The sequence below is a fragment of the Carcharodon carcharias genome, chromosome 30, assembly GCF_017639515.1.
Source record: "Carcharodon carcharias isolate sCarCar2 chromosome 30, sCarCar2.pri, whole genome shotgun sequence".
NCBI lineage: Eukaryota > Metazoa > Chordata > Chondrichthyes > Lamniformes > Lamnidae > Carcharodon > Carcharodon carcharias.
In genome coordinates, this window is record NC_054496.1 from 30,276,672 (window position 1) to 30,299,978 (window position 23,307).

Below are 23,307 nucleotides of genomic sequence, written 5' to 3' on the forward strand. Positions count from 1 at the left end.
CGTGCAGGGGTGATCCTGAAGTGTAAGATGACACGCGATGATGTCAGGCATGCATCCTGACATCATTGCCTTAATTGGCCCGCCCGCATAAAATGCCGCACAGCCAATCACGGGTGGTGACCGGCTCCACACCAATCCCCGGCCCGCTCCCATCCAGCCCGCCCGCCATGGGTAAGATTCTACCCCATAAGCATATAAATAGTGAAAGGGTCATAAGAGGAGGGCTGGGCCGAATTTGGAATCAAAAAAGTGATTTACGCTTGGAAACAGAGGGCCTGACTGCCATAGTAAATGAATATTTTGCATCTGCCTTTACCAAGGAAGACGATGTTGCCAAAGTATTAGTGAAGGAGGAGCCAGTTGAGACACTGGATGGGCAGATGTTAATAACAAAGAAGCCACCAGGAGCAGATGAGATGGGATGCACAACCCTCCAAGATATCTTCACTCCTCTAATTCAAGCCTCTTCTACACCCCCGATTTTAATCACTCCATTATTGGTGACCACAGCTTCTGTTGTTCAGGCATGAAGCTCTGGCATACCCTCTCTGCACCTCTTCACTTCTCTACCTTACTCTCCTCCTTTAAGACAAGACTTAAAGCCTAACTCCTTGACAAAGCTGACAAAATATCTCCTTATGTGAATTGGTGCCATGGTTTGTTTTACAATGTTCCTTTGTGAAGTACCTTGGGATGTTTTATTATGTTAAAGGTGCTATTTAAATATGTAAATATAAGTTGCTGTTGTTAATTCATCCCAAGCCCTGAATCTCCCTGACACCAGCCGATCCCATTTCTGCAACACCTTCAGGGTGATTTGTCTTCCTGTGTGAGAGTAAGGATGTGACATCGTGCAGCTGGGTGTGCATCATACCCTGGGTTGTGATGTCACACAGGAAAGCAGTTGGTATGAAGCAAGGTCCAGGAGGTTTATAATCGATTCCAAGGTGACTCAGAAAACTCTGGGCTCAGAACACCGTGGGCTGGATGAAATTGTCCTACCTGCCATTAATTTGACTCCTCTGAACAACGAACCACATGTTGCAGGCTGGGTATTAGATTTTAGTTCCAGCCACAAGCCAAATCTCGACTAAAATACAGGAATTTTATTCTACTGGCTTTTACCCAGACAGGGCCACCCTCCTTTGTTGCATCTCCCACAGGAGGGGTTCAAACCCTTCAGACTCACAAAGAACTCCAGATGTTCTCAGGGTGAGTTTCCAGAGAACAACCAGACCATGTGAAAGGCTGGAATTCTCCGAATTGGAGACATAAAGATCTGTCAGATTGGTATTTCGCACTCACACTTATTCCTCAAATCGGCAAGTTCCTTCTTGAGCTCAACATCTTGCTTTTCTAACATTGCCACTTTAATGGAAAGCTGTGAAACTGAAACAGAAACAAGGTTTTAGACTCTCACACATCAGCCTAGAATGGGTTTGCCTCCTCTGTCCCTCATGCCCCACCCCAAACTCAATTTATCTCCTTCTCCCGCCCCTGTTGCAAACCACCCCTCCCACACCCAGCCCAGAATATCATGGTGACAGGACAGGGCAAGGTGCCCCATTTTGCAAACTTTTACCGCAGCTGTAAGGATAGGGGATCAGTTGCCACCTTTGAAACAATGTTGGTTGGTTGGCATTCTTCCATCTGTGAGAAATGATTGGAATGCAGCCTTAGGACTTTGGTGAAGTCAGGTAAAGATCATCAGCTGCATCCCCTTTTGATGACTGATTAAGCCGGTTCTGAGAAAGCAGCAGTCTGCCACAAGTGTCGCATGTAATGTTGTCCTTTGCTGTTGGTGCATGACAATCTCTACTGACGCCTTGTTTGCAGGACTGGCATCTCCTTTGGAGTTTCTGAAATTACATGTTGTGGTGGTGGTGAACTCCTTCCGACAATTGCATCAATTGTCAGCAAGAGATTCCCACTTGTCAACATTGACGTTGAGGTTCTTTCATTTCTCCATTGACAACACTCTTGAATTGGAGATTTGGGTGCGTGCTGGTCTCTCTGCAAGGACCACCTCCCCAAATAGCCTATCCTTGGGGATGCAGCCATCTTATATCCTACGCAAAAGCCCAGGCCAATGAAGACTTCTTGGCTTGGTTAGTGCCAGCATGCTTGTTCTGGAAAAGACTGCATCATTGGTGATTTGGGGAGCTCGAAACAAGGGCCAGGATTTTCTGGTCATTGGGCAGACTCGGCAGGAGTGGCCACAAATCAGACTGCCGCCCGCGATCGGTCCGCGGCCATCATTCCACGCTGGCAGGCCAATTAATGGCTATCCAGCGTGAGTCAAATGCTGCAGCGCTGCCTGTGTGGGGGAGGGGAAGGTGCAGGGTGGGTGAGCCCTGCTGCATGTGGGCACGCACAGTAAAATCTCCCTGAGGCACAAAGCTGCCTCAGAGAGCTGGAGCTCTTTGAACATGAGAAATAAAGAATTTAAGAATATTAACAACACGTTCCCCCTCATGTGAGTCTGTCACATGAGCAGGGACATGTTACAAATTAGCCTGAAAAAATGTTTTATTTTTTAAACCATTGATCGAAATCTCATCCCGCCCGTAGAGGAGGTTTCGCAAAATTTCCAAAGGCCGCTTGGTCTTTTCGCCCGCCTGCCAACCGTGAGGTTAGACGGGCAGCAATACATTTCATTTAATTACGACTTTAATGGCCTTAACAGGCCTGTTAGTTGTCAGCAGGCGCGCTGCCAACTCCCGTGTGCACCCGCCAACTGAAATCTGAAATATCGCGTGAGTGCGCAATGATGTCAGGACGCTCGCCTGACCTCATGGAGCGTCATTTTACACTTGCTCAGGTCAACACGTGCCTGCCCAATGAACCCAATATTCTGCCCGAAGGGTTTGGTTTAATGGGTGTTATTCAGATTGGAAAAGGGTTTGAATTGTTGACCAGGGATCCAGAACTGGGTCCACTTCTGTTCTTGATTTCAATAATTTAGAATTCAGCAGCACAAGCTGACAACACAAAAGTGAGGGGTTCGCAAAGAGTGAAGTAGAACGTAAGAGACGTCAGAAAGGCATGGGCAGGCTAGTGTAATGGACAGGCAGGTGCCAGATACAATTTCATGTGGAGAAGTGTGAGATGAGAGGTAAGAGAGAGAAACCCAATGGGAAATGGGAAGTAACTAAAATAATAGACTGGAGAATATCTATGGATATAATTTATAGGGACATCCAAAAGGCATGTGATATGGTTCCACTTAAGAGGCTGTTGGCTAAGTTAAAGCTCATGGAATTGAAGGGATATTATTGACCTGGCAGCAGAAGACAGTGATTAGGGAAAATGGAATGATTGAATTGGAAGGAAGTGCTGTACCTAAAGGATCTGTGTTGGGGTTTCAACTATTCACTATACTAATTAATGGAATAGAGAGCCGTATATCTAACTGTGTCGATAACACTAGGATTGGTGGCAAAAGTATTGTAAGTGGGAGAATAACGATACAAAGAAACTTTGATGCATGAAATGATCGAGAAAAACTGGGGCAGATGGATTTAAACACAGGTAAGTGTGAGGGCCTTCATTTTGGATGAACAAACAATAGATCTGAGTATGTTTTAAATGCCACTACTCAGCCCAGAACAGCATGGTGGCAGGATAGGGAAAACTATGCCATTTTGCCAACTTTTACCACAGCTGTAGGCAGCTGTATGTGGTGTCATAGCTGATACTAGAGGTCCAATGAAATTTAAGGTCCATACACAGATCACTAAAATGTATCACTCAGGTCTTAAATATAATCAAAAGGGCTCATGAAATGTTTGCATTTTATAGCCGGAGAGCTAGAATATATGGAGAAGATTTGCTCGAGCTATACAGGTCCTTGGTTAGACCACGTTTGTAGTACTGTGTACCGTTTTGAGCCCCACACCTTAGAAAGGCTATACAGGCCTTAGAAGGAGTGCAATGCAGACTCACCAGAATGTTACCAGGGCTCCGAGGTTACATAAACTAGGCTTGCATCCTCTGGAACGTGGAAGGTTAAGGAATTATGTTAGTGATGTACTTAGAATTTTGAAAGCAATTTGATAGGGTAGATTGTGAGAACCTGCCTATTTTGTGGGGGGCAATTTAGGGAAAGGAGGCGTAGCCTTAAAAGCATTCAGGAAAGACATTTTTTAAAAAGTAGCTGTAGAAGTATGGAACTCTCTCCCATATAACATAGTAGACATTAGCTCAGTGCATAATTTTTACTTCTGAGATTAATAGTATTTTTGCTAGCCAGGTGTATTAAGGGATATGGCACAAAGGCAGGTGGGTGAAATTGGGTACAACGATCTCATTGAATGACAGAACAAGCTCCAGGGGATGAGTGGCCAACTGCTGTTCCTATGGTGCAGTTTAGAATGGAAATGATGTGACACAGGATGACACATGCAATGGAAAGACAGTGAAGGGCTGTGAATGAAGAGAGAGATGTAGCAATTCAAACACGTTGCCTTGATGCATCTTGAGGCATACAGGAGAAAAAGAAGAAATAACAAATCAATGAAAGGCCATAAAGTTTGACCGTAGGTGGAGTTCTGTTTAGGGATCCCATTATTGAAAAGGCATAAAAGGCTTCGAGGGTGTTCAATGTAGCTTTGCCAGGATGATGCCAGAGCTGGGAAGCTAGAACTATGAGGGGAGTTTTGAGATTAGAGCAGGGCAAGCAAATGGGAAATTTGATAATGATTTTTAAAATGTTGAAGGGTACTGATAAAGTGAATAGGGAAAGAACAGTTCCTTTAGCTGGAGAATTAATGACAAGGTATAAACTAAAAATTGCCACTGAGAGAGTGAGGATAAAGCAAAGGAGGAGGGTTGGAGAGTACGTAGGAGAGATTTCTTTATACAGTTTGTTCCACCAGGAGATGATTTGATATAGGGAGTAGCTCAGGCAGAGACCACTGAGTTTAATAAGTGAGAAGGTGATATTCACAGCATCCCGATGTCATCGCGCACTCGTGTGATATTTCACTCGGCGGGCGTGTGTGAGAGGAGGCAGCGCGCCCATCGACAATTAAGTCCTTTAAAGGCCCTTAATCAACTGATTAAATCAAATTTTTTGCTGCCCATCCAACCATTCGGTTGGCGAATGGGTGAATGAGCCAAGTGGCCTTTGCGTTTTTTGCGAAACTGCATCCACAGGCGGGATGAGGTTTCGACCAGTGATTTAAAAAAAAAATAGAAATTTTAAAAAGATAATTTCAAACGCCCCTGTTCATGTGACAGGGTCACATAAAGAGACAAGTTTTCTTTATTTCTCAACTCTTCATTTGTAATGTTGAAAATCTTCAGATCCCCGAGGCAGCCCTGCGCCTTCAGGGAGCTTTCACTCAGCGCTCTCAGAGCACTCACGCTCCTCCCACCTCCACACCGGCAGCGCCGAGGCTCCGAACGCGCCATTCACCCCGGCTAGCTGTTAATTGGCCACATCTGTGAAACTCAAACAGAAACAAGGGGCAGATTCCCATCCTAGATGTGCACAAAGTGTGGTAGCGGGCAGGTAAGACGGCGTTAAGACCGCCGGCCACAATGGCGGCTTCTCACGCCTTATTGTCTCAAATCCGCCTTATTAATCATGCATTCCTGGGAAACACGCCATTTCCATGGTGGGTGGCCTCTCATTTACCCACCAGGTCATCCCCTCGCCGTTTCATCACGCCGAGCACTAGAGTTAAAGTCCAGTCGTATGAACCCCTCTCAGAGCTTCCAGCCCATGACAGCTGCATGGAAGACATGGCCCCCACAACCAAAAAAGGCTGCAGCCCCCAGGTTTAGAGACGTGTCCCTCAAGTGCCTTTTGGACGCTGTGGAGTCTCGCCATGATGTCCTCTAACCCCCCGCTCTGGCCGCAGGAGGGGCAGCGGCATCACCAATCCAGCATGGGGGGTGGTGACAGCGATGGTCAGCGCCGATACCCTGCAAAAGAGGACAGCCAACTAGTGCCACTGCAGGGTGAATGGTCTCGCCCATTCTGCCAGGGTAACTCACTCTTACCCTCATCCTCAACTCCCACAAACCCATCACACATCCACAGGGATCCCACACCTCAAGGGACAACACCGCTAACTCTCACACACACCCTCACGTCTCCATCAGGGTCATATCCCCTGGAGCTCACAGCCTCATCCTGTCCATGGCTCCGCTCACCACACAAACATTCCACGCAGAGCCATGCGTCCTGCTCACTCTCTCTCCATCTGTTTTCATGCAGGAGAAGCTGCCTCCCATCTGCAGCGAGAGGTCCCAGACCAGGAGGTGGAGTGGCCCACATTAGGCCCCTCACTCACTTTCAGGAGTGTGCCATCGCGCTGACTGGTGAGGGTGTGGACCCTGCCTGTGGTGACGGTGAGGTCAGCAGCGAACATTCTCTTAAGAATCCTGCACCAACTCTCTCAATGCCACTGTGAGTGCTCTCTCTCTCTCTCTCTCTCTCTCTCCTGACTTTCACTCTGCTGCCATGTACTAATTATCTCTACTTTGGTTCACAGGGAGCTCTGCCAAGTGACCGACACCCTCAGCCAGCCAGTCCCTCAGCTCCATCCACATCCTCACCTCCAGCCAAGGGGACACCTCCCCCATTGAAGAGCTGGAAATAAGCAGCCTGGAAGACCCATCACAGCGCTTACCCACACCCTGCACCAGCCCAGAGACACACACCTCAGTGGGACTTAGATCTAGAGCAGGTTCGGGTTCACAATCTGGTGGTTACCACAAGGAGACGTGTCCACAGCAGGAGGAGGCAGGTTCAGCCGAGTTCCCCGGCACTCAGAGGGCTGCTGGGGAAGAGGCGTCTGTGAGGTCTGGGTCAGATGATGAGCCTCTGGATTCAGCCTTCCAGCTCATCCTGGAGAGTCAGCAGAAGGCGGGGGAACATCACACAGAACTGTTGGAAACCCTCAACAGAGGGGCAAGTGAGTTGGAGGAGTGTGTCCGCCTGCTCTCTGATGAGGTGGTGCCCACATGTGTCCATATGGAGATCTCCATGGGGACAATGGCGGATGCCATGGAGACCCTGGTCCAGCAGAACGTGGAGATGTGCGCAGACTGCACTCCATCACGGGAGCCATGGATGAGTTTCTGCAGTTGCAATGCGAGAGGGAAACGTCCAGGTGCTCCTTCCCCTTAATGGGGCCCTCGGGCACCCAAAGAGAGGAGCAGCAGCAGCTGGACACCCCTGGGTCATGCAGTCAGGAATCACAGAGTCTGTCCTTTCCCTCCGAGTCCCCTTTGCCTGTGACCCCCTCAACATCATCCTCTGTCACCGCAGAGGGAACAGCCGGCACACAAGTGATTTGGGAGGGAGAATTGTGTGTGTGGCAGGGCCTTTCGGAGCCTTGTGTAAGCACTCTGTCCCACACACACGGATCCTTCACGTTTCACCCTCATCTCAATGTCCTGAGCATTTTCAATGCTGCCCGCTGGGGTTCACTTTCAGTTGTCCATCTGAGCTGACCCACATCTCCACCCACCCACTGTCCACACTCCCATGCTGCACCTGATCTCTCCCACCACAACTCCCGTTTTACTTTTGTTTTGGACAGTATGGTGCTAATTCAGTTTACTTTCACTCCCCCATCCTTTCCCCTCCCCCAGCCCCCCATTTCCTGTCCCCCATCACAGTTGACGCCCCCCTCCCCCCATCCCCCCCGCCCCCCGGCATCACCTACCACCTCCCCTCCGTGATCTACCAGCCACAAACCTTTTCCTTCGGGGATGTCCAGCTGAAACTGCGCGTTCCCTTCCTTCCCGAAAATCCCACCCCCATCCACATTCACCTCCCCAACCTCCTCCTTCCCACCCCCAGAGTCTGTGTCTGCCTCCGAGTCCCCACCAACCACCCTCGCCATCCCTTCTACCATCGAAACCCCACCCTAACACTTCACTCTGCCCTTGGTCATTCTCACCATTCCCTCATACCAATCCCACCCTCAGTTCACTCCTCAGGAGGCAGACATGGACTCATCAGACCCCTTCTCTTCCACATTCACCTGGAATACCCCCGCAGACCACTTCCCCAGGAACCCCATCCCCCCAGAACCCATTCCATGCTCCAGACCCCTTCCCCACTCCAGACCTCTTCCCCCCAAGAACCCCTTCCCCCCCTTTAATCCTCCCATCCCCAGGACTCTGCCCCCATTTATTCCCTCCCCTTTCCTGACTCCTTCAGGCACCCTTCCTTCTTCCGCCATCCTAGTTCTTCCCCCTCCCAACTCCTTCCTCCAGCTTTAACTCTTCCTCCAGCCTCACTTCTGCCTCCAGTCTTACTCCTTCCCCCTTCCTGACTCCCTCAGACACCCTTACTTCCTCCTCCAGAATTACTCTTTCCCCCTTCAAAACACCTTCCTTCCCTCGGACTCCCTCCCCTCTTCACGTTCCTTCCTCCTCCTGGACTCTTTCCCCTTTCTGCAATCCTTTCCCCCTCTGAACACTTTCCCTCACACCTTCCACCCCCGTTACACCTACCTCCCCAGTTCGCCATCTTCTCCCCGTTACCCCCTCATTCCCTGTACTCTCTCCCCACTCCCAACCTCCCCATGACACCTTCAATCCCCCAGCCGATCTCAACCCCCCCGCCACCTCTTCCTCTCCCAGTCGACCCTAGATCTTCTTCTGCCACCCCCTAGACCATTGTGAGCATCAACGGTGACTTTCCATCTCCTGTGTGCTGCTTCGCAACAGAGCCATGTCCATAAGAATCCACCCAGCATGCCATAGACATTCCTCCAGTGTGCAGGCTTCAGTATCTTCTGCTCCTCCCATGATGTGAGGAAGGCCCTGGTGGCAAGTCCTGACTTCTGCATGTCACACTTGTCAAGGCATGTTCTACACCAGCGTGTTTCCCCGCCAACGTGGGCAGATGATCCAGTTTGGTGTGGGGCGGGGTGGGAGTGGGGGGTACGCGGGTTGGAGTTGAGTCCGGCGGGCTGGCTTTCTGATGATACGCTGTTGGATTACAATGAGGCTCCCAATGTCTGATATCGGGGAACGTAGCCCTCCATCGACGGGCAGAGCAGACGGTCGCAACCTGGTTTCACAATGTCGTGAAATCGACTTTTGGCACTCTCACCATATTGTCCGCTCATGCCACCGAGCATGCCTGACACCAGCAGAAAATTCCACTGAAGGTTTGACTCCCGGACATTAGCCTCATCCCCTCATGGAGAAGAACCACATGGTAAGCCCCACATTTATGTACCCCACTCCCAAATTCAATTTCCCTTCACTACAATCCACTGTGATTGGTGCAAATCACCATATTCCAGATTACCCACATTGGAAATGACAGCAAAGTGGCAGGCTGGGTAAAGCACCCAATTTCCCAAACTTCCACCCCAGCAGTAAAGGTAGAAAATCAGTCGCTGGGCTGGATGCAAAGGGTTTAGTTTAATGGATGTTACATAGATTGAAGAAGGGTTGAAATGATGGCCTGGGATCTAGAACTGGATCCACTTTTGCTCCTGGTTTTGATCATATGGAATCCGCGGTAGGAGTTTTGCCCATCTACAAAAGTAAAGCACATTCTGAATTGGAGACACCAAGATATGTCAGAATGGGAATTCATACTCACCATTTGTCTTCAACTGGGAAAGTTCCAACGTGAAATCAGCAAGCGACATATTTATTTTATTGAACATCTGTGAAACTAAAACAGAAACAAGGTAATGACTCTCACACATCAGCATAGGCTGGATTTGCCACCACTGTCCCTCATGGTGAAAAATCACATTATGAGTCCCAGCCCAAAACTCAATTTCTACCCCCCCACCCCTCCCCTCACCCACTGGGATTATTGCAAGTTCCCACCTTCCATTTTGACCCATGGAAATGACAATGCTCAGGCAAAGCACCCAATTTCCCAAATTTCCACCCTGGCAAGATTGATAGGAAATCAGTCATTGGGGCTGGTTTGGGTTAATGGGTGTTTGTCGGATTGGAGAAGGGTTAGATGTGGTGTTCCAGGGGTCAGAGCTTTTTTCCTTGGTTTAGTTGTTTTGGAATTTGGCAGCAAGCACAATTCCACAATGGCTGACGACACAGAGGTAGGAGTTTTGCCAAGAGTGAAGAAGAGAGTTAAAGGTACCAGGAAGACATGGACACGTTAGTGAAATGGGCATAGAGGTGGCAGCTGTGGGACAGTGCGAAATGAGACAATAGGGTTGCCAACTCCCCGGGATTGGACTGGTGCCTCCAGGAATTGAAGATCAACCTCCCGGACACTGCTGTGTGCGACTCTGGAGAAAAGTCATCGGGACATTCAAAAAGATTGTTTCTTTTTCTTCAATTTCTTTGAACTTTTCTCTTTACCAGATATAAAAGTATTAAAAATGAGATTAAAAAAAAAGGCTGTTTGGCTGACAGTCAAGTATCATCCAACAAGTTTTTCTGCTTTCCAATTGGCATAGAAAGGCAGTGCATCACAAGGATGGATCTGTTGGCTGACTAATGGATGGACTATGGAGGACAAGTCATGCAATGAAACCTCCAAAAATACATTTAGTCACAGATGGCAACTCTTTGGCTGGCTAAATTAGAACACATGGTATTGAGGATAAATTATTGATCTGGGGGAAGAAGACAGAAAGTAAGAATAAAGTATATACACTCAAACTAGAAGGAAGTGACCAGTGTTCTTCCAGAGGGATTTGTGTTGGGACCTCAACTATTCACTGTATTGATTAATGAAATAAAGAGCCACATATCTAAGTTTGCCAATGACATAAAGGCTGGTGGCATAATAAGTATTGTAGGTCAGAGGATAACATTTGAAATAAACATTGATAGAGTAAATGATTGGACAAAGCTGTGGCAGATGGATTTCAGTACACATGAAATCATTCACTTTGGACAAAAAAAGAGTTCTGAGTATGTTTTAAATGCTAACAGTAGAGGTCCAAAGAAATTTTCACACAGATCCTTTCACACAGATAATTAAAATGTTCTTGTCAGGTGTGAAGTATAGTCAAAAAGGCTAATGAAATGTTAAGTTTTATAACTAGAAAGCTAGAATGTAATGACGAGGAAGAATTGCTCAAGCTATACAAATCCTTGGTAGACCACATCTGCAGTATTGTGTACAGTTCTGAGCAACATCTCTTACAAAGTATAAAAAATGTCTCGGAAGGCGTGCAGTGCAGGTGCTGATGAAGTGAATTGCGAAGAACATTTCCTCTGGTTAAGAAATCAGTGACGAGGCATCATCAATTTAATATTATCAACAAGAGAGTAGAGAGTGAAGGCAGGAAAGAATTAGGAGGAAGGGTAGGAGAGATTGAGGAGCAAGTGAAGAGAAAGGCACGAGAAGGTGGGAGAAGCATCTTCCAACAGAGTGTTCTGTCAGGGAACGATTTGATAGAGGGAGTAGTTCAGCAGATTTCAGCGCTCTATTGGGTTACTTTTAATATTACAAAAGAGTTTGTTAAGGTACACGTAGGGAGTCAAATCTCAGGGCCATGGATATAAGTCCAAACTCCAATAGTAAATTCATGCGAAACCTGTTTAACTTCAAAGTAGTTAGAATGTGGAACTTGCTACCACAAGGAGTATTTGCATTATCAGCAGATGTGCATTTAAGGGGAAGCTAGATAAAAACATGAGGGAGAAATGTATGGAAGGATGTGCAGATAGGGTTGGGTGAAGTACAGAAGGGGGAGGTTTGTGTAGAGCACAAGTATCAGTGTGGACCAGTTTAGCCAAATGACCTGTTTATATGCTGTGAGTATTATGTAATCCAATGCCTGTTATGGCACAGCTGATGGTAAATGCTGAGCTGTTCAAATCCCAAAGTGAAACATGAAACAACTGCCACAACTTGTTTTTCAATTTGTATAAATTTTGAGATGTGTGCCCTGAATTCAGTAGTAATAAGACCACCAAGTCTTATAGGTTTTTACAGAACTAGGTTAAACATTTATTAATAGAAGAAATTACTTTAATTACATATATCGATCTACAAATTACTACTATGATAATTTCTAAATCTCCTAATCAGCCTAACTCCCAGCTACACTTTTGTTAAGGCAACATTAAGACACGTAGATTTGAAAAGACCCAGGCAAAGAAACATGACACTCTGAACAAGTCGCATTCCAAGTGAGTTTTCTTAACCTCAGTCCTTTGAAGACAGCAGCTTGAGGCTTAGATGCTAAGGGCTTTTCACACTCGTAAGATCTTAAAAATGCCTTCCCCTACACACAGCCCTTGCTCCTTCATTATACATATCTTCCTCTTTGAATGCAAATACCCATTGTTTCACTATGGGCAGGATTTTCCCCATGTCGGGGGTAAAGGTAAGGTGCTGGTGCACGGAGATGTGCCGCCATTTTATTTGGGCAGGCCAATTAAGGCCTACCCAGCTGCCTCAGGGAGATGGCCTGTACTGTCAAAAATATTAAAAATAGAAAACAAAACTCCCTGACATGTCCCCTCATGTGACACTGTCACCATATTTTTGTAAAGAACTTTAATTACATTTTTAAAAACCTACATGGAACCTCATCCGCCCGTGAATGAGGTTTTGTGCTTTTTCTAATTCCCGCCAAGACTCCTGACCTGCCTGACAATCTTAAGGTTAGACAGGCAGGTCCATTAATTACTTTAGTGACTCTATCAATGGCCTTAATTGGCCGTTGACAGGTTGGCGGATGCACAGATGATTTTGCTGAGCTCCCGCCTACCTGAAAATTTAAATGGGGCGCGATGACATCGGGAGTTCCACCTGACGTCACTGTGCGTCATTTTATGCGTCAGCGAGTGGGCCCCACCCCCCGCTCACCGACGGGAAAAACCTGCCCTATGTCTTTGGACTTTATCTCCCCGATAATAAAACCCTCTCACAGCACCAAGTTTTACCAGTGACCTTTGGGAAAAAATGAACACACTGTTTCTAAACTTCCCCATGTTTACCTAATTAACATTTCAAACCTAATCTCTTTTCTTAGATGAAAGCACCCAGACATAGCTGCCTTTGATTCAATTATTATATCTTCTTGACAACAACTGATGTCAGTGTTGGTGGGGGCTGAGAACTTGGCACCCATTGCCTCCCCAACCCCCATAACTCCCAGTTTACCTCGTGTTGCCCATTCTGTTTGTGGTTGCCACAGTGTAACTGTGCGCCAGGTTTGAAGTTAGCCTCATGCTGCACAGGTTTCCCAGGAGTCAGGAAACTGGTCAGTCACAGAGAGGCATAAACTGCCCACTCCACAAATTAAATTGCTATTCGCCACATCTTATAAGCCAGAAGGAGCAATCGACAATCTCTCACTACAATAAAAGCAAAATACTGCTGATGCTGGAGATAAGCAAAGAAAACAAAGTGCAGGAATAACTCAACAGGTCTGGAAAGAGAAACAGAATTAACGTTTTGAGTCCAACATGGCTTCTTCAGAACTGGTTACCATTGACAAGAAGCTGAAGAGGGCCTGCCATATAAATACTGAGGCTACCACATCAGGCTAGAGGCAGAGGATTGCAACATTTAGTTCTGGTAAATTAGTAGGTTGTTCAAGGGGATCAAGCATCAGTGGGGGAACATTTAGGGGACAATGATCATAACATCATTAGGCTCAAGATGAAAAAGGACAAGGAGCAATTCAGAGTAAAAACAATTCATTGGAAGAGCACTAATTTCAATGCGTTGATAACTGATTTAATCCAGGCAAATTGGAATCAAAGATTGACAAGTCAAACTGTAGCTGAATTTAAAGAGGGGATGATTTGGATACAGCTGAGGTATATTCCACAGAAGGGGCAAGCTAGGATGAACAAAGTTAGAGCCCCCTGTATGGTGAAAGAGATAGAGGGTGTGAGAAAGCATTTGACAGGGTGCGTATGACAAGTGTCAGGTTGATAACACAAGCAAGTCAAGTTGAATATAGAAAGATAGAAAGTTCTAGAGTTATAGCAAATCATTTCTTCCCCAAGTCAAAGTCAAGTCACAGCTCATTTTTTTAAAGTGATAGTGAGTAACATTCCTTCTTACTCTGAGCAAGCATGTCAGGTCTCAGTCACTTTGCTGTTTGAATGTATTTGAAAATATTCATCCTATGGATTCACCCACTCTTCACCATCATACTGTTGAAAGTACAAATTGTAATCAAAATGGATGTCATTCAATTTCGCAACTTGTTTTAAAAAATGTTGCAATTCAAAATAAATTAATTATTCCGCGTTTATTGAAACAAGCCTCTTTTATTCTGGGTCTAGCGAAGGTAAACAATTGGCCATTTTGGTGAGTGAATTAAACATTTACACTATTGCTGCGGCTTGTGGAGTGGTGCGGTTACAAAATCTGCGCACTCCTCCCATTGCCCGGTTGTAACACCAGCGAGTGGTTAGGTTTGGAAAGCACTGCCTGAGACTGTGGTGAAGACAGATTCAATAATGGCATTTGAAAGGAGCTGAAGAGAATGAAGAGCTGCAAGGATCCAGGGAAAAGGCAAGGCAGTGGGAATAGCTGAGTTGTTCTTGGAGAGAGCTGGCACAGCATGGCCTCCTTTTGTGCTACAAACAGTCACTGGTTTGATGATTCAAAAACCAGCATGCACCTCAAAAAGGCAGACTCCATTTGTGTAGTGAAACACCAACTTCAATACATGAGGTAAGGGACAGCATTGGGCTAACTGAAATTGCTTGTACAAATGGAAGGAAAAGTGGAAATACAGCAGACCAGAAGAGCTAAAAAGAGCAACAAATTGTTTTTAAAGTATTAAGAAGTATCAAAAGAGAATAGGAAAAACAATTTGCAAATTCTAATACAGCAAATAACGGAAGGTTCTTTTCTCTGCTCCTTGTTAACAATGACAGAATCTTTCAGCATCATCTGACCCCTAATTTACATAGGCCCATAACTTCCGAGTTCCCAGTGTCAGATTTCGGGAATCTCTCTGGGAAGATCCCAGGTAAGGTTTTGCACAGCAATTGCCCAGAAGTGCCCACTTCCTCTGGACAATTGCGCCTGCTGGGAACCATCCGAAAATGTAGCTTAAATTGTAAACTTCAGATGGTTCTGCCGGGGTTACACCAATAGTTACGCAGGAAAAGTTAGAAGAATCAAAACCTCTTCTAACTTCTGAGTAACTATTGGAACGACCAGACCGACCTCACAGGACTGTCCCCGACCTCTGACACCCCCCACCTCCACCCAATCTGACCTCGAACCCCACCAACCATCCCACCTCACCCAGCCTCAGACTTCCACCCAGCAATGTCAGGCCCCGACATGACCTCGGACACCCTTCTACGACCTTGTACTACATTTCCCCCTAACCTCGGACATCCCCAGCTCCCCCCAACCTTGGACCCCACCCCGACCTCAGACCTCCTCTGGACCTCAGACCCTCCAAACTTGGAGAACCCCAACCCGTCCCCACAACCTCAGCCCAACCAACCTCTGGACATCCCACCCCTCCGCCCTAGACTTCCGACATCCCCTCCCATAATTCTGACACCTCCCCCATGACCCCTGGATCATCCGCAGGTCACCACTCCAACCCATGGATCACCCTCCCCATCCCCCGAACCACATTCCCCCCCCGACCCCAACAACTAACCCCAGACCACCCACCCCCCCAACCGCTGGACCACACCCCAACCCTGGGACTAACACTACCCCCAGATTGCTGGACTAATGCCCACCCTCCAGTCACCTGACCAACCCCCCTCAACCCCTGGACCGTCCCACCCCCCAACACTCGGACACCCCCTAACCCCCAAATCCTATCTCCTTACCTTAGACACTTGCCTTCTCCCTGGCCTGTCAATTCCCCCGGCCCTTTAAACTTAGCTGCTTTACGGCAATAAAGACATAAAAAAGGGGGCGTGGCCTCCTTGAATCCACTGGATCTAGGCTTCACTGTGGCCTGCGAGGGTTCTTTCAATGAAGCCCCAAGCAGTTCCGGCGAACAGAAGTGTCAACGTAATTTTCAGAAGCAGGTAAGTATTTATTCTAATTTCTACAGGCCAGCACTTTCTGATGCCAGTTGGAGGCTATGGCCCATATTTAACATGTACATCCCTTAACCCACAGTGCAGATTGTACCGACTTACAACCTCCCTGAGCCCTAATCTCCTGATACCCCCCCCAGAGTTCCAAACTCACCCCACGGACCCAATCTTACCTTCCCAAGTCCCAATATCAGCCCAAGTCACATTCTCACTCCCCTGTGTCTTAATCCCAGCCACCTAAGTCCTAGTGCTAAGTAAGCCTGAGAAAGTGGCCTCCAGGTGAGTATCTAGATACACCAGACCATCTGAAAAGTGAGAGAGCCCTCTGATTTGACACACACATTGATCTGCCAGACTGGGATTGCACACTTACCATTAATGTTCAACTTGGAAATTTCCATCTCGAAGAAAGCGTCTGATATCTTCATGTCCCTCTGCAGCTGTGAACCTGAAATGGGAACCAGATACTGAATCTCTGCTGTCCCTCATGGAGGCCAACTTTTGTGCTCCTACCCCAAAACTCTAATTCCCACCCACTCCTGCCCCACCCACTGCGATTGATGCCAGTCACCCAACTTCTAGGTCCACCATCTGAGAATTGACAGCATGGTGCGGCAAATCATTCCATTTCCCAAACTTCCACGATACCAGTATGGATAGAAAATCAGTCCTTGGGTTGGAAACAAATGGTTTGCTTTAATGGGTGTTATTCAGATTGGATAAGAGTCGTTAGTGGTGACCCAGGGGCCAGAGCTTGGTCCGCGTTTGTTCCTGGCTTCCACGATTTGGAATTCGGCAAAGAGCACAATTCCACAACAGAAGACACAAGAGTCGGGGTTTTGCAAAGTGTGAAGTAAAATGTAAAAGGCCTCAGGAAGACACAGACAGATTATTGAATAGGCCGGCAGCTGGCAGAGGCAATTTCATGTGAGAAAGTGTGGAATAAGAGGGGTTTTTTTTATTCGTTCATGGGATGTGGACATCGCTGGCTGGGCCAGCATTTATTCCTCATCCCTAATTGCCCTTGAGAAGGTGGTGGGTGAGCTACCTTCTTGAACCGCTGCAGTCCATGTCGTGTGGGTACACCCACAGTGCTGTAGGGAGGGAGCTCCAGGATTTTGACCCAGTGACAGTGAAGGAACGACGATACATTTCCAAGTCAGGATGGTGAGTGGATTGGAGGGGATCTTGAAGATGGTGGTGTTCCCCAGTGTCTGCTGCCCTTGTCCTTCTAGGTGGCAGTGTTCGTGGGTTTGGAAGGTGTGGCCGAAGCAGCCTTGGCTGCAGTGCATCTTGTATATGGTACAAATTCTGCTATTGTGTGTCAGTGATAGTGGAAATGAAAGTTGAAGGTGGCGGATAGGGCACCAACCAAACAGACTGCTTTGTCCTGGATGGTACTGAGGTTCTTGCATGTTGTAGGAGCTGCACTCATCCAGGCAAGTAGAGACCATTCCATCAGACTCTTGACTTATGCCTTGTCGATGTTGTACAGGCTTTGGGGAGTCAGGAGGTGAGTTACTTGCTGCAGGGTTCCTAGCCTCTGGCCTGCTCTTGTAACCACAATACCTATATGGCTGGTCCAGTTCAGTTTCTGGTCAATGGTAATCTCTGGGGTGTAGATAGTGAGGGACTCAGTGATGGTAATGCCACTGAATGTCAAGGGCAGGTGGTTTAATTCTCACTTGTTGGAGATGGTCATTTCCTGGCACTTGTGTAGTGAGAATGTTACTTACCACTTATCAACCCAAGCCTGAATGTACACCAGCTCTTGCTGCATTTGGACATGGACTGCTTCAGTATCTGAGGAGTTGTGAATGGTGCTGAACATTGTGCAATCATCAGCCCCAGTTCTGATCTCATGATGGAGGGAAAGTCATTGATGAAGCAGCTGAAGATGGTTGGGCCAAGGACATTACCCTGAGGAACTCTGGCAGCAATGTTCCGGGACTTAGATGCTTGACCTCCAACAACCACAACCATCTTCCTTTGTGCTAGGTATGACTCCACTAATGGAGAGTTTCCCCCGATTCCCATGGAGTTTTGCTAGGGCCCCTTGATGCCACACTCAGTCAAATGATGCTTTGATGTGAAGGGAAGTCACTCTCACCTCACCTCGGGAGTTCAACTCTTTTGTCCATGTTTTCCCCAAGGCTCTCATGAGGTCAGGAACAGGATAACCCTGGTGGAGCTCTGCCTGAACTTCAATGAGCATGTTATTGCTAAGTAAGTGCTACTTGATAGCACTGTCAATGACACTCTCCATCACTTTGCTGATGATCGAGAGTAGACCGATGAGGTGGCGCTTTGGCCGGGTTGGATTTGTCCTGTTTTTTTTATGTGCAATTTTGCACATTACCGGATGGATGCCAGTATTATAGCTGTACTGGAATGGCTTAGCTAGCGGCGCGGCTAGATATGGAGCACAATTCTTCTGTACTATTGTTGGAATGTTATCAAGGCCTTTGCAGTATCCAGGGCCTTGAACCACTTCATGATATCATTTGGAGTGTATCAAATTGGCTGAGGACTGGCATCTGTGATACTGGGGACCTCAGGAGAAGGCCGAGATGGATCATCCACTCAGCATTTCTGGCTGAAGATGACTGCAAATGAAGATGCCTTGTCTTTTGCACTGGCATTCTGGGCTCCTCCATCATTAAGGATGGCTATTTGTGGAGCCTCCTCCTGCAGTTTGTTGTCTAATTGTCCACCACTATTGGATGTGACAACATTACAGGACTTAGATCTGACCCGTTGGTTATGGGATCAATTAGCTCTGCCAATCACATGCTGCTTCCACTGTTTGGTGCGCAAGTAGCCCCGTGTTGTATTTCACCATGTTGACCAATCATTTTTAGATATGCCTGGTGCTGTTCTTGGCATGCCCACCTGCACTCTTCATTGAGCCAGGGTTGATTCTCCAGCTCGATGGTAGTGGTAGAGTGGGGGATATGCTGGGTTAGGAGCAAGATATGGTTTAAGTAAGTTGCATTTGTATTTGTGGGTATTATGAAGAAGTTTTAGCTTTAAGTTTAAGTTTAACTTATATTTCTGTACCTGTATTTTAAGAGGACCTGAGTTTTAGTTTCACTTTAAACTAATGCCCGCAACTCTGGGTGGAGGGGGGAGGGGGCGTTGTTTGTGTATCTGCATTCTAATTAGGTTTTATAATTATTGAAGTAGGAAAAAACTATGCTGTTGCCTAGCAACGGGGTCCACATAGACAGATCAGTTTTAATTCAGTTGGAAGCAGTTGCCATGAGAAGCTGGACACAGGAAGCAAATTCCAAAGAATGAAAAGAAAAGACCTAAAACCAGGGAGGGGATCAGGAGGAAGGTCCCAGGAAGACAGTGAAGTCTAGAGAGTAGAAGTAGGTCCTGTTCAGTGAAGTTGGAAGTAAGGAGCAGAAGAGAAGGCTCCAAGTTAAAGAGAAAGTTGCAGGAAGCAGACTTAAAGCAAAGTAAGTTTGCAAGAAGCCAGAAGATCCAAGGAGACAGCTGAAGGCCTGTAACTCTTTACCTTGGGCATGCGAAGCAGTGGTGTTCTGTTGGCATGGCTGAGTATCTGAGACAGTGTACATGGAAGGTGAAGCCTGAATGCATGTGGTGATTCAGGGGAGAGGAACACCAGCCAGAGAAATCAAAACCTTGGAGGTGAACCCTTGTGGAAGACATCCGAGAGAAAGGGTTGTTTGGGGGAATATTCTAAAGTGAGTGTGAGAAATTGGAAACCCTTGTGTGAAAGACGGAATCCAGTGAGACCACTGGCTCATGGTGTGAGATGTGTTTGGGGGGAGTTGAGGAGAGATCCATAGCATCTGTTTGGGGTGGCATCTGTCACTTGGTTTCAGAGTGTGGTGTGCCTGACCGCAGGGGGTCTATTGGTTTACATGGACTGCATACTTACTGTAAGCATTAGAGATTAAGATAGTGTTTGTAACTTGTGTTATCCGTATGAATCTGTATATATCTGTAAGGGTATGGCCATGGGTGAAAGAATATTGTAATATAGTTAATCTTCTCTTGTTTAATAAATGTTTTATTCTTTTGTTAAAAGTTCATCAGCTGACGCCTGTGACTCTGTTCAGTAGTTTTCCCTCCACATTTCTAAACAAAAAAATACAAGTTAGGATCCACCCTGGGATCTGACTTGTCCAGTAGTAACATCAGCTGGGATTGTAACACTGGGCCATGAGGTTGCAGATTGTGGTTGAGTACAATTCTGCTGCTGCTGATGGCCCATAGTGCCTCATGGATGCACTATTTTGAGTTGCTAGATTTGTTCAAAATCTATCCCTTTTAGCATCCTTGTAATGCCACACAACACGATGGAGGGCATCTTCAATGTGAAGATGGGATTTTGTCTCCACAAGGGCTGTGCGGTGGTCACTCCTGCCAATACAGTCATGGACAGATGTACCTGCGACAGGTAGGTTGGTGGGAACAAGGTCAAGTAGCTTTTTATTTTCCCTCTTGTTAGTTCCCTCACCACCTGTCTCTGTCCACCACCACCCAGTCTAGCAGGAATGTCCTTCAGGACTCAGAGAGCTGGGTCAGTAGTGGTGTTACTGAGCCACTCTTGGTGATGGACACTGAAATCCCCCTTGCAGAGTACATTCTGCGCCTTTGCCACCCTCAGTGCTTCCTCCAGATTTATCAACTGGGGGAGGATGGTAGGTTGCATGCAGCAGGGCATCCATGCTTGACCTGATGCCATGAGACTACATGGGGACTAGTGCTGATGTTGAGGGCTCCCAGGACAACACCGCATACAGCTGTGCCACCACCACCTTTTTTTGTATTCATTGATGCAATGTGGGTGTTGCTGGATAGGCCTAATCACCTTTGAGAAGGCGGTGATGAGCTGCCTACTTGAACTCCCAACAACAGGACAGACCCAGGGATGGTAATGGTGGTGTCTGGGACGTTGTAAGGGAAGATTCTGCGTGTATGACAATGGGCGGGATTTTACGTATCTGTCAACATCGGGTGTGTTCAGTGAATGGACAACATGACAAGGAGGCCAAAAATTGGTTTCATTGCGTTGTTGAAGCAGTTTGCGATTGTGAAGTCCGTCCGTCGATGCCGTTCTGTGTTCCCCGCCATCGGATGTCGGGAACATCATTGTAACACATCAGCTTAACGTTATCAGGCCAGCCTGCCAGACTCAACCCCCTTGCTGGATCATCCACCCACACAGCAGGAAACACGCCGACGTGTCTCACAACAGCATCTATAAGGCATGCACTTGGTGGGCTGCACTGCGCTCGGGACTTCAAGGTTTGTTTGCCCACCTAGCTACGGGCAGCACTTGCAGTCATCAGCGCCAGGCTTCACAGACAGCACCGCATCGCTTTTAGTGGGGACTCACGGGCAGGTCTCTACCTACCAGATCAGCCGTATGTAGCTGGCTTTTCAATGGCTGCAGCTCTAGGGCTTGTTTGGGGAAGGGGGAGAAGTGGCTTCAGGCAAGGGAAGAGGCTGCAGGATGAGGACTGTACTGGGGAAGGAGGGCATCCCAGGGTGCACAGGTTGATCTGTGCAAGTGGCCTCAAGATGGTGAGGGCTGAGGAGGCAGTCTCCAGAGGAGATGAGGCCAGATGGAGATGTGAGGGTGTGTGTGTGTGAGAATGGGTGGTGATGTCCCTTGAGCTGGCAGTGAGTGAGGTGCAGTGAATGTGTGATGGGTTTGAGCGTGTGAGTTTACAGTGATGAGATGGTTGCCATAGCCTGGCTGCATAGATGAGATCATTCACCCTCCATCTGAATTGAATGACCAACCTCTTCTGTGCAGCATTGACACTGATCACCACTGCCATTGCCTACCAAGCTGAAGTGGTAATGTAGCTGCCCCTCTACGCCCACCCCAGAGTGGCATCCACCACGGCATCCAAAAGGCGCTTAAGGGCCGCAGTCTTCTTACCTTTCGGGGCCATGTCCTCTTTGCTGCAGTCCTGGGCTGGAAACACTGAGCGCGGCTGTACTTTAAATGTGGTGCCTGGCGTGATGAAGCGGTGAGGTGACGGGGTGGCAGGTGAATCGGAGCCCGCCCACCATGGAAATGGCATGTATCCTGGGAATGCGTAACTAACGCAGCTGGTTTGGCACGCTAAGGCGTGAAAGGCCACGTAGCACTGGCTACCACTCTGAGTGCAAATCTGGGCCGATTCCACCCTCTGTCAGACTGTTGCACAAGCCACACAATGTTAGTAAAGAGGACTCTGCAGGGTAGAGAGGGCTGGGCATACTGTGGTTCATTTGGTTTCAATCCTTTTTTGGAGGCATTGTAGTGATTTGAAACAGAGCCATTGCTGTGGGCCTGGAGTAACATATAGGTCAGGCCAGGTAAGGATGGCTGATTTTATTCCCTAAAGGGCCTTAATGAATCAGATGTGTTTCATCACAATCAACAATACTTTTTTTGTTCACTCTGAGGCTAGATTGCAATTCCAGATTTATTAATTGATTTTAAATTCCACCAGCTGCCATGGTGGGATTTGGACACATGCCCCTGGAGCATTAGCCTAGGTCTCTAGGCTACTAGTCTAGTGACATTACCACTACACCACAGCCACCCAATTGAGAGAGAAAGCAGGAAATTATAAATCTGTTAGTCCAATACCTGTGGTGGGGAAGTCATTGGAATTTATAGTTAAGAACAAAGTGACTGATCAATTTGAGAAATCTGAGTTGATTAGAGAGAACCAGTATCGATGTCTAAAGGGGTGGTCATGCATCACCAACCTTAATGGATTTTTTCAGCATAACTAAACTAGTAGATGGGGAGAAACCTGTGGACGTAGCTGAACTAGACATCCAGAAAACCTTTGATAAGGTTCCACAGAAGAGGCTGTTAACTACAATTAAAGTTTATGGAATTGCAGGCATTGTTGACCTGGTTAGGTGATTGATTATTCAGTAGAATACAGAGGGTAAGGATAAAAGGTGTGCACTCAGATTTGAAAGAAGTGATGTCCACGAGGACCTGTGCTGGTATTATGTTATAGCCAATGGTAAAGGCTGCGTGGTTAAAATACCAGAGAGAAACTTCAAACAACTGTCATAACCCATTCTTGCAATTTGTATGTTTCGAGATGCAGGCTTTGAATTCAGTGGTAATAAGACCACTGAGTCTCAAGAGGTTTTTTATAAAACTAAATTAAACATTTATTAATACAAGAAAGATCTTAAACACATACATATGTCTATAAATTACCACCATAATAGCTTCAAAAGTCCCCTAAGTACTCTGACTTTCAATTACACCCGCAACTGTAAAACTCATTTATTTAACAGACACCTGGCAAAGCACACCCTGGGCAGTCACATTCAAAATGAGTTTCT

General features: G+C 47.1%; 1 protein-coding gene across 1 annotated transcript in view; it reads right to left on the bottom strand.

Moving 5' to 3' along the window:
* Positions 1-21,899, bottom strand: part of LOC121271230 (C-type lectin domain family 4 member E-like) — a 42,778-nt gene extending 20,879 nt beyond the window's left edge. Inside the window, exons 1-4 of the mRNA XM_041177058.1 lie at positions 21,887-21,899; positions 16,334-16,408; positions 9,584-9,658; positions 1,306-1,389 (exon numbers count right to left, since the gene is read on the bottom strand). Coding sequence (XP_041032992.1) covers positions 1,306-1,389; positions 9,584-9,658; positions 16,334-16,408; positions 21,887-21,899 — 247 coding nt within the window. The remainder of the gene's footprint in view (positions 1-1,305; positions 1,390-9,583; positions 9,659-16,333; positions 16,409-21,886) is intronic.
* Between the last annotated feature and the right edge of the window lie 1,408 nt (positions 21,900-23,307).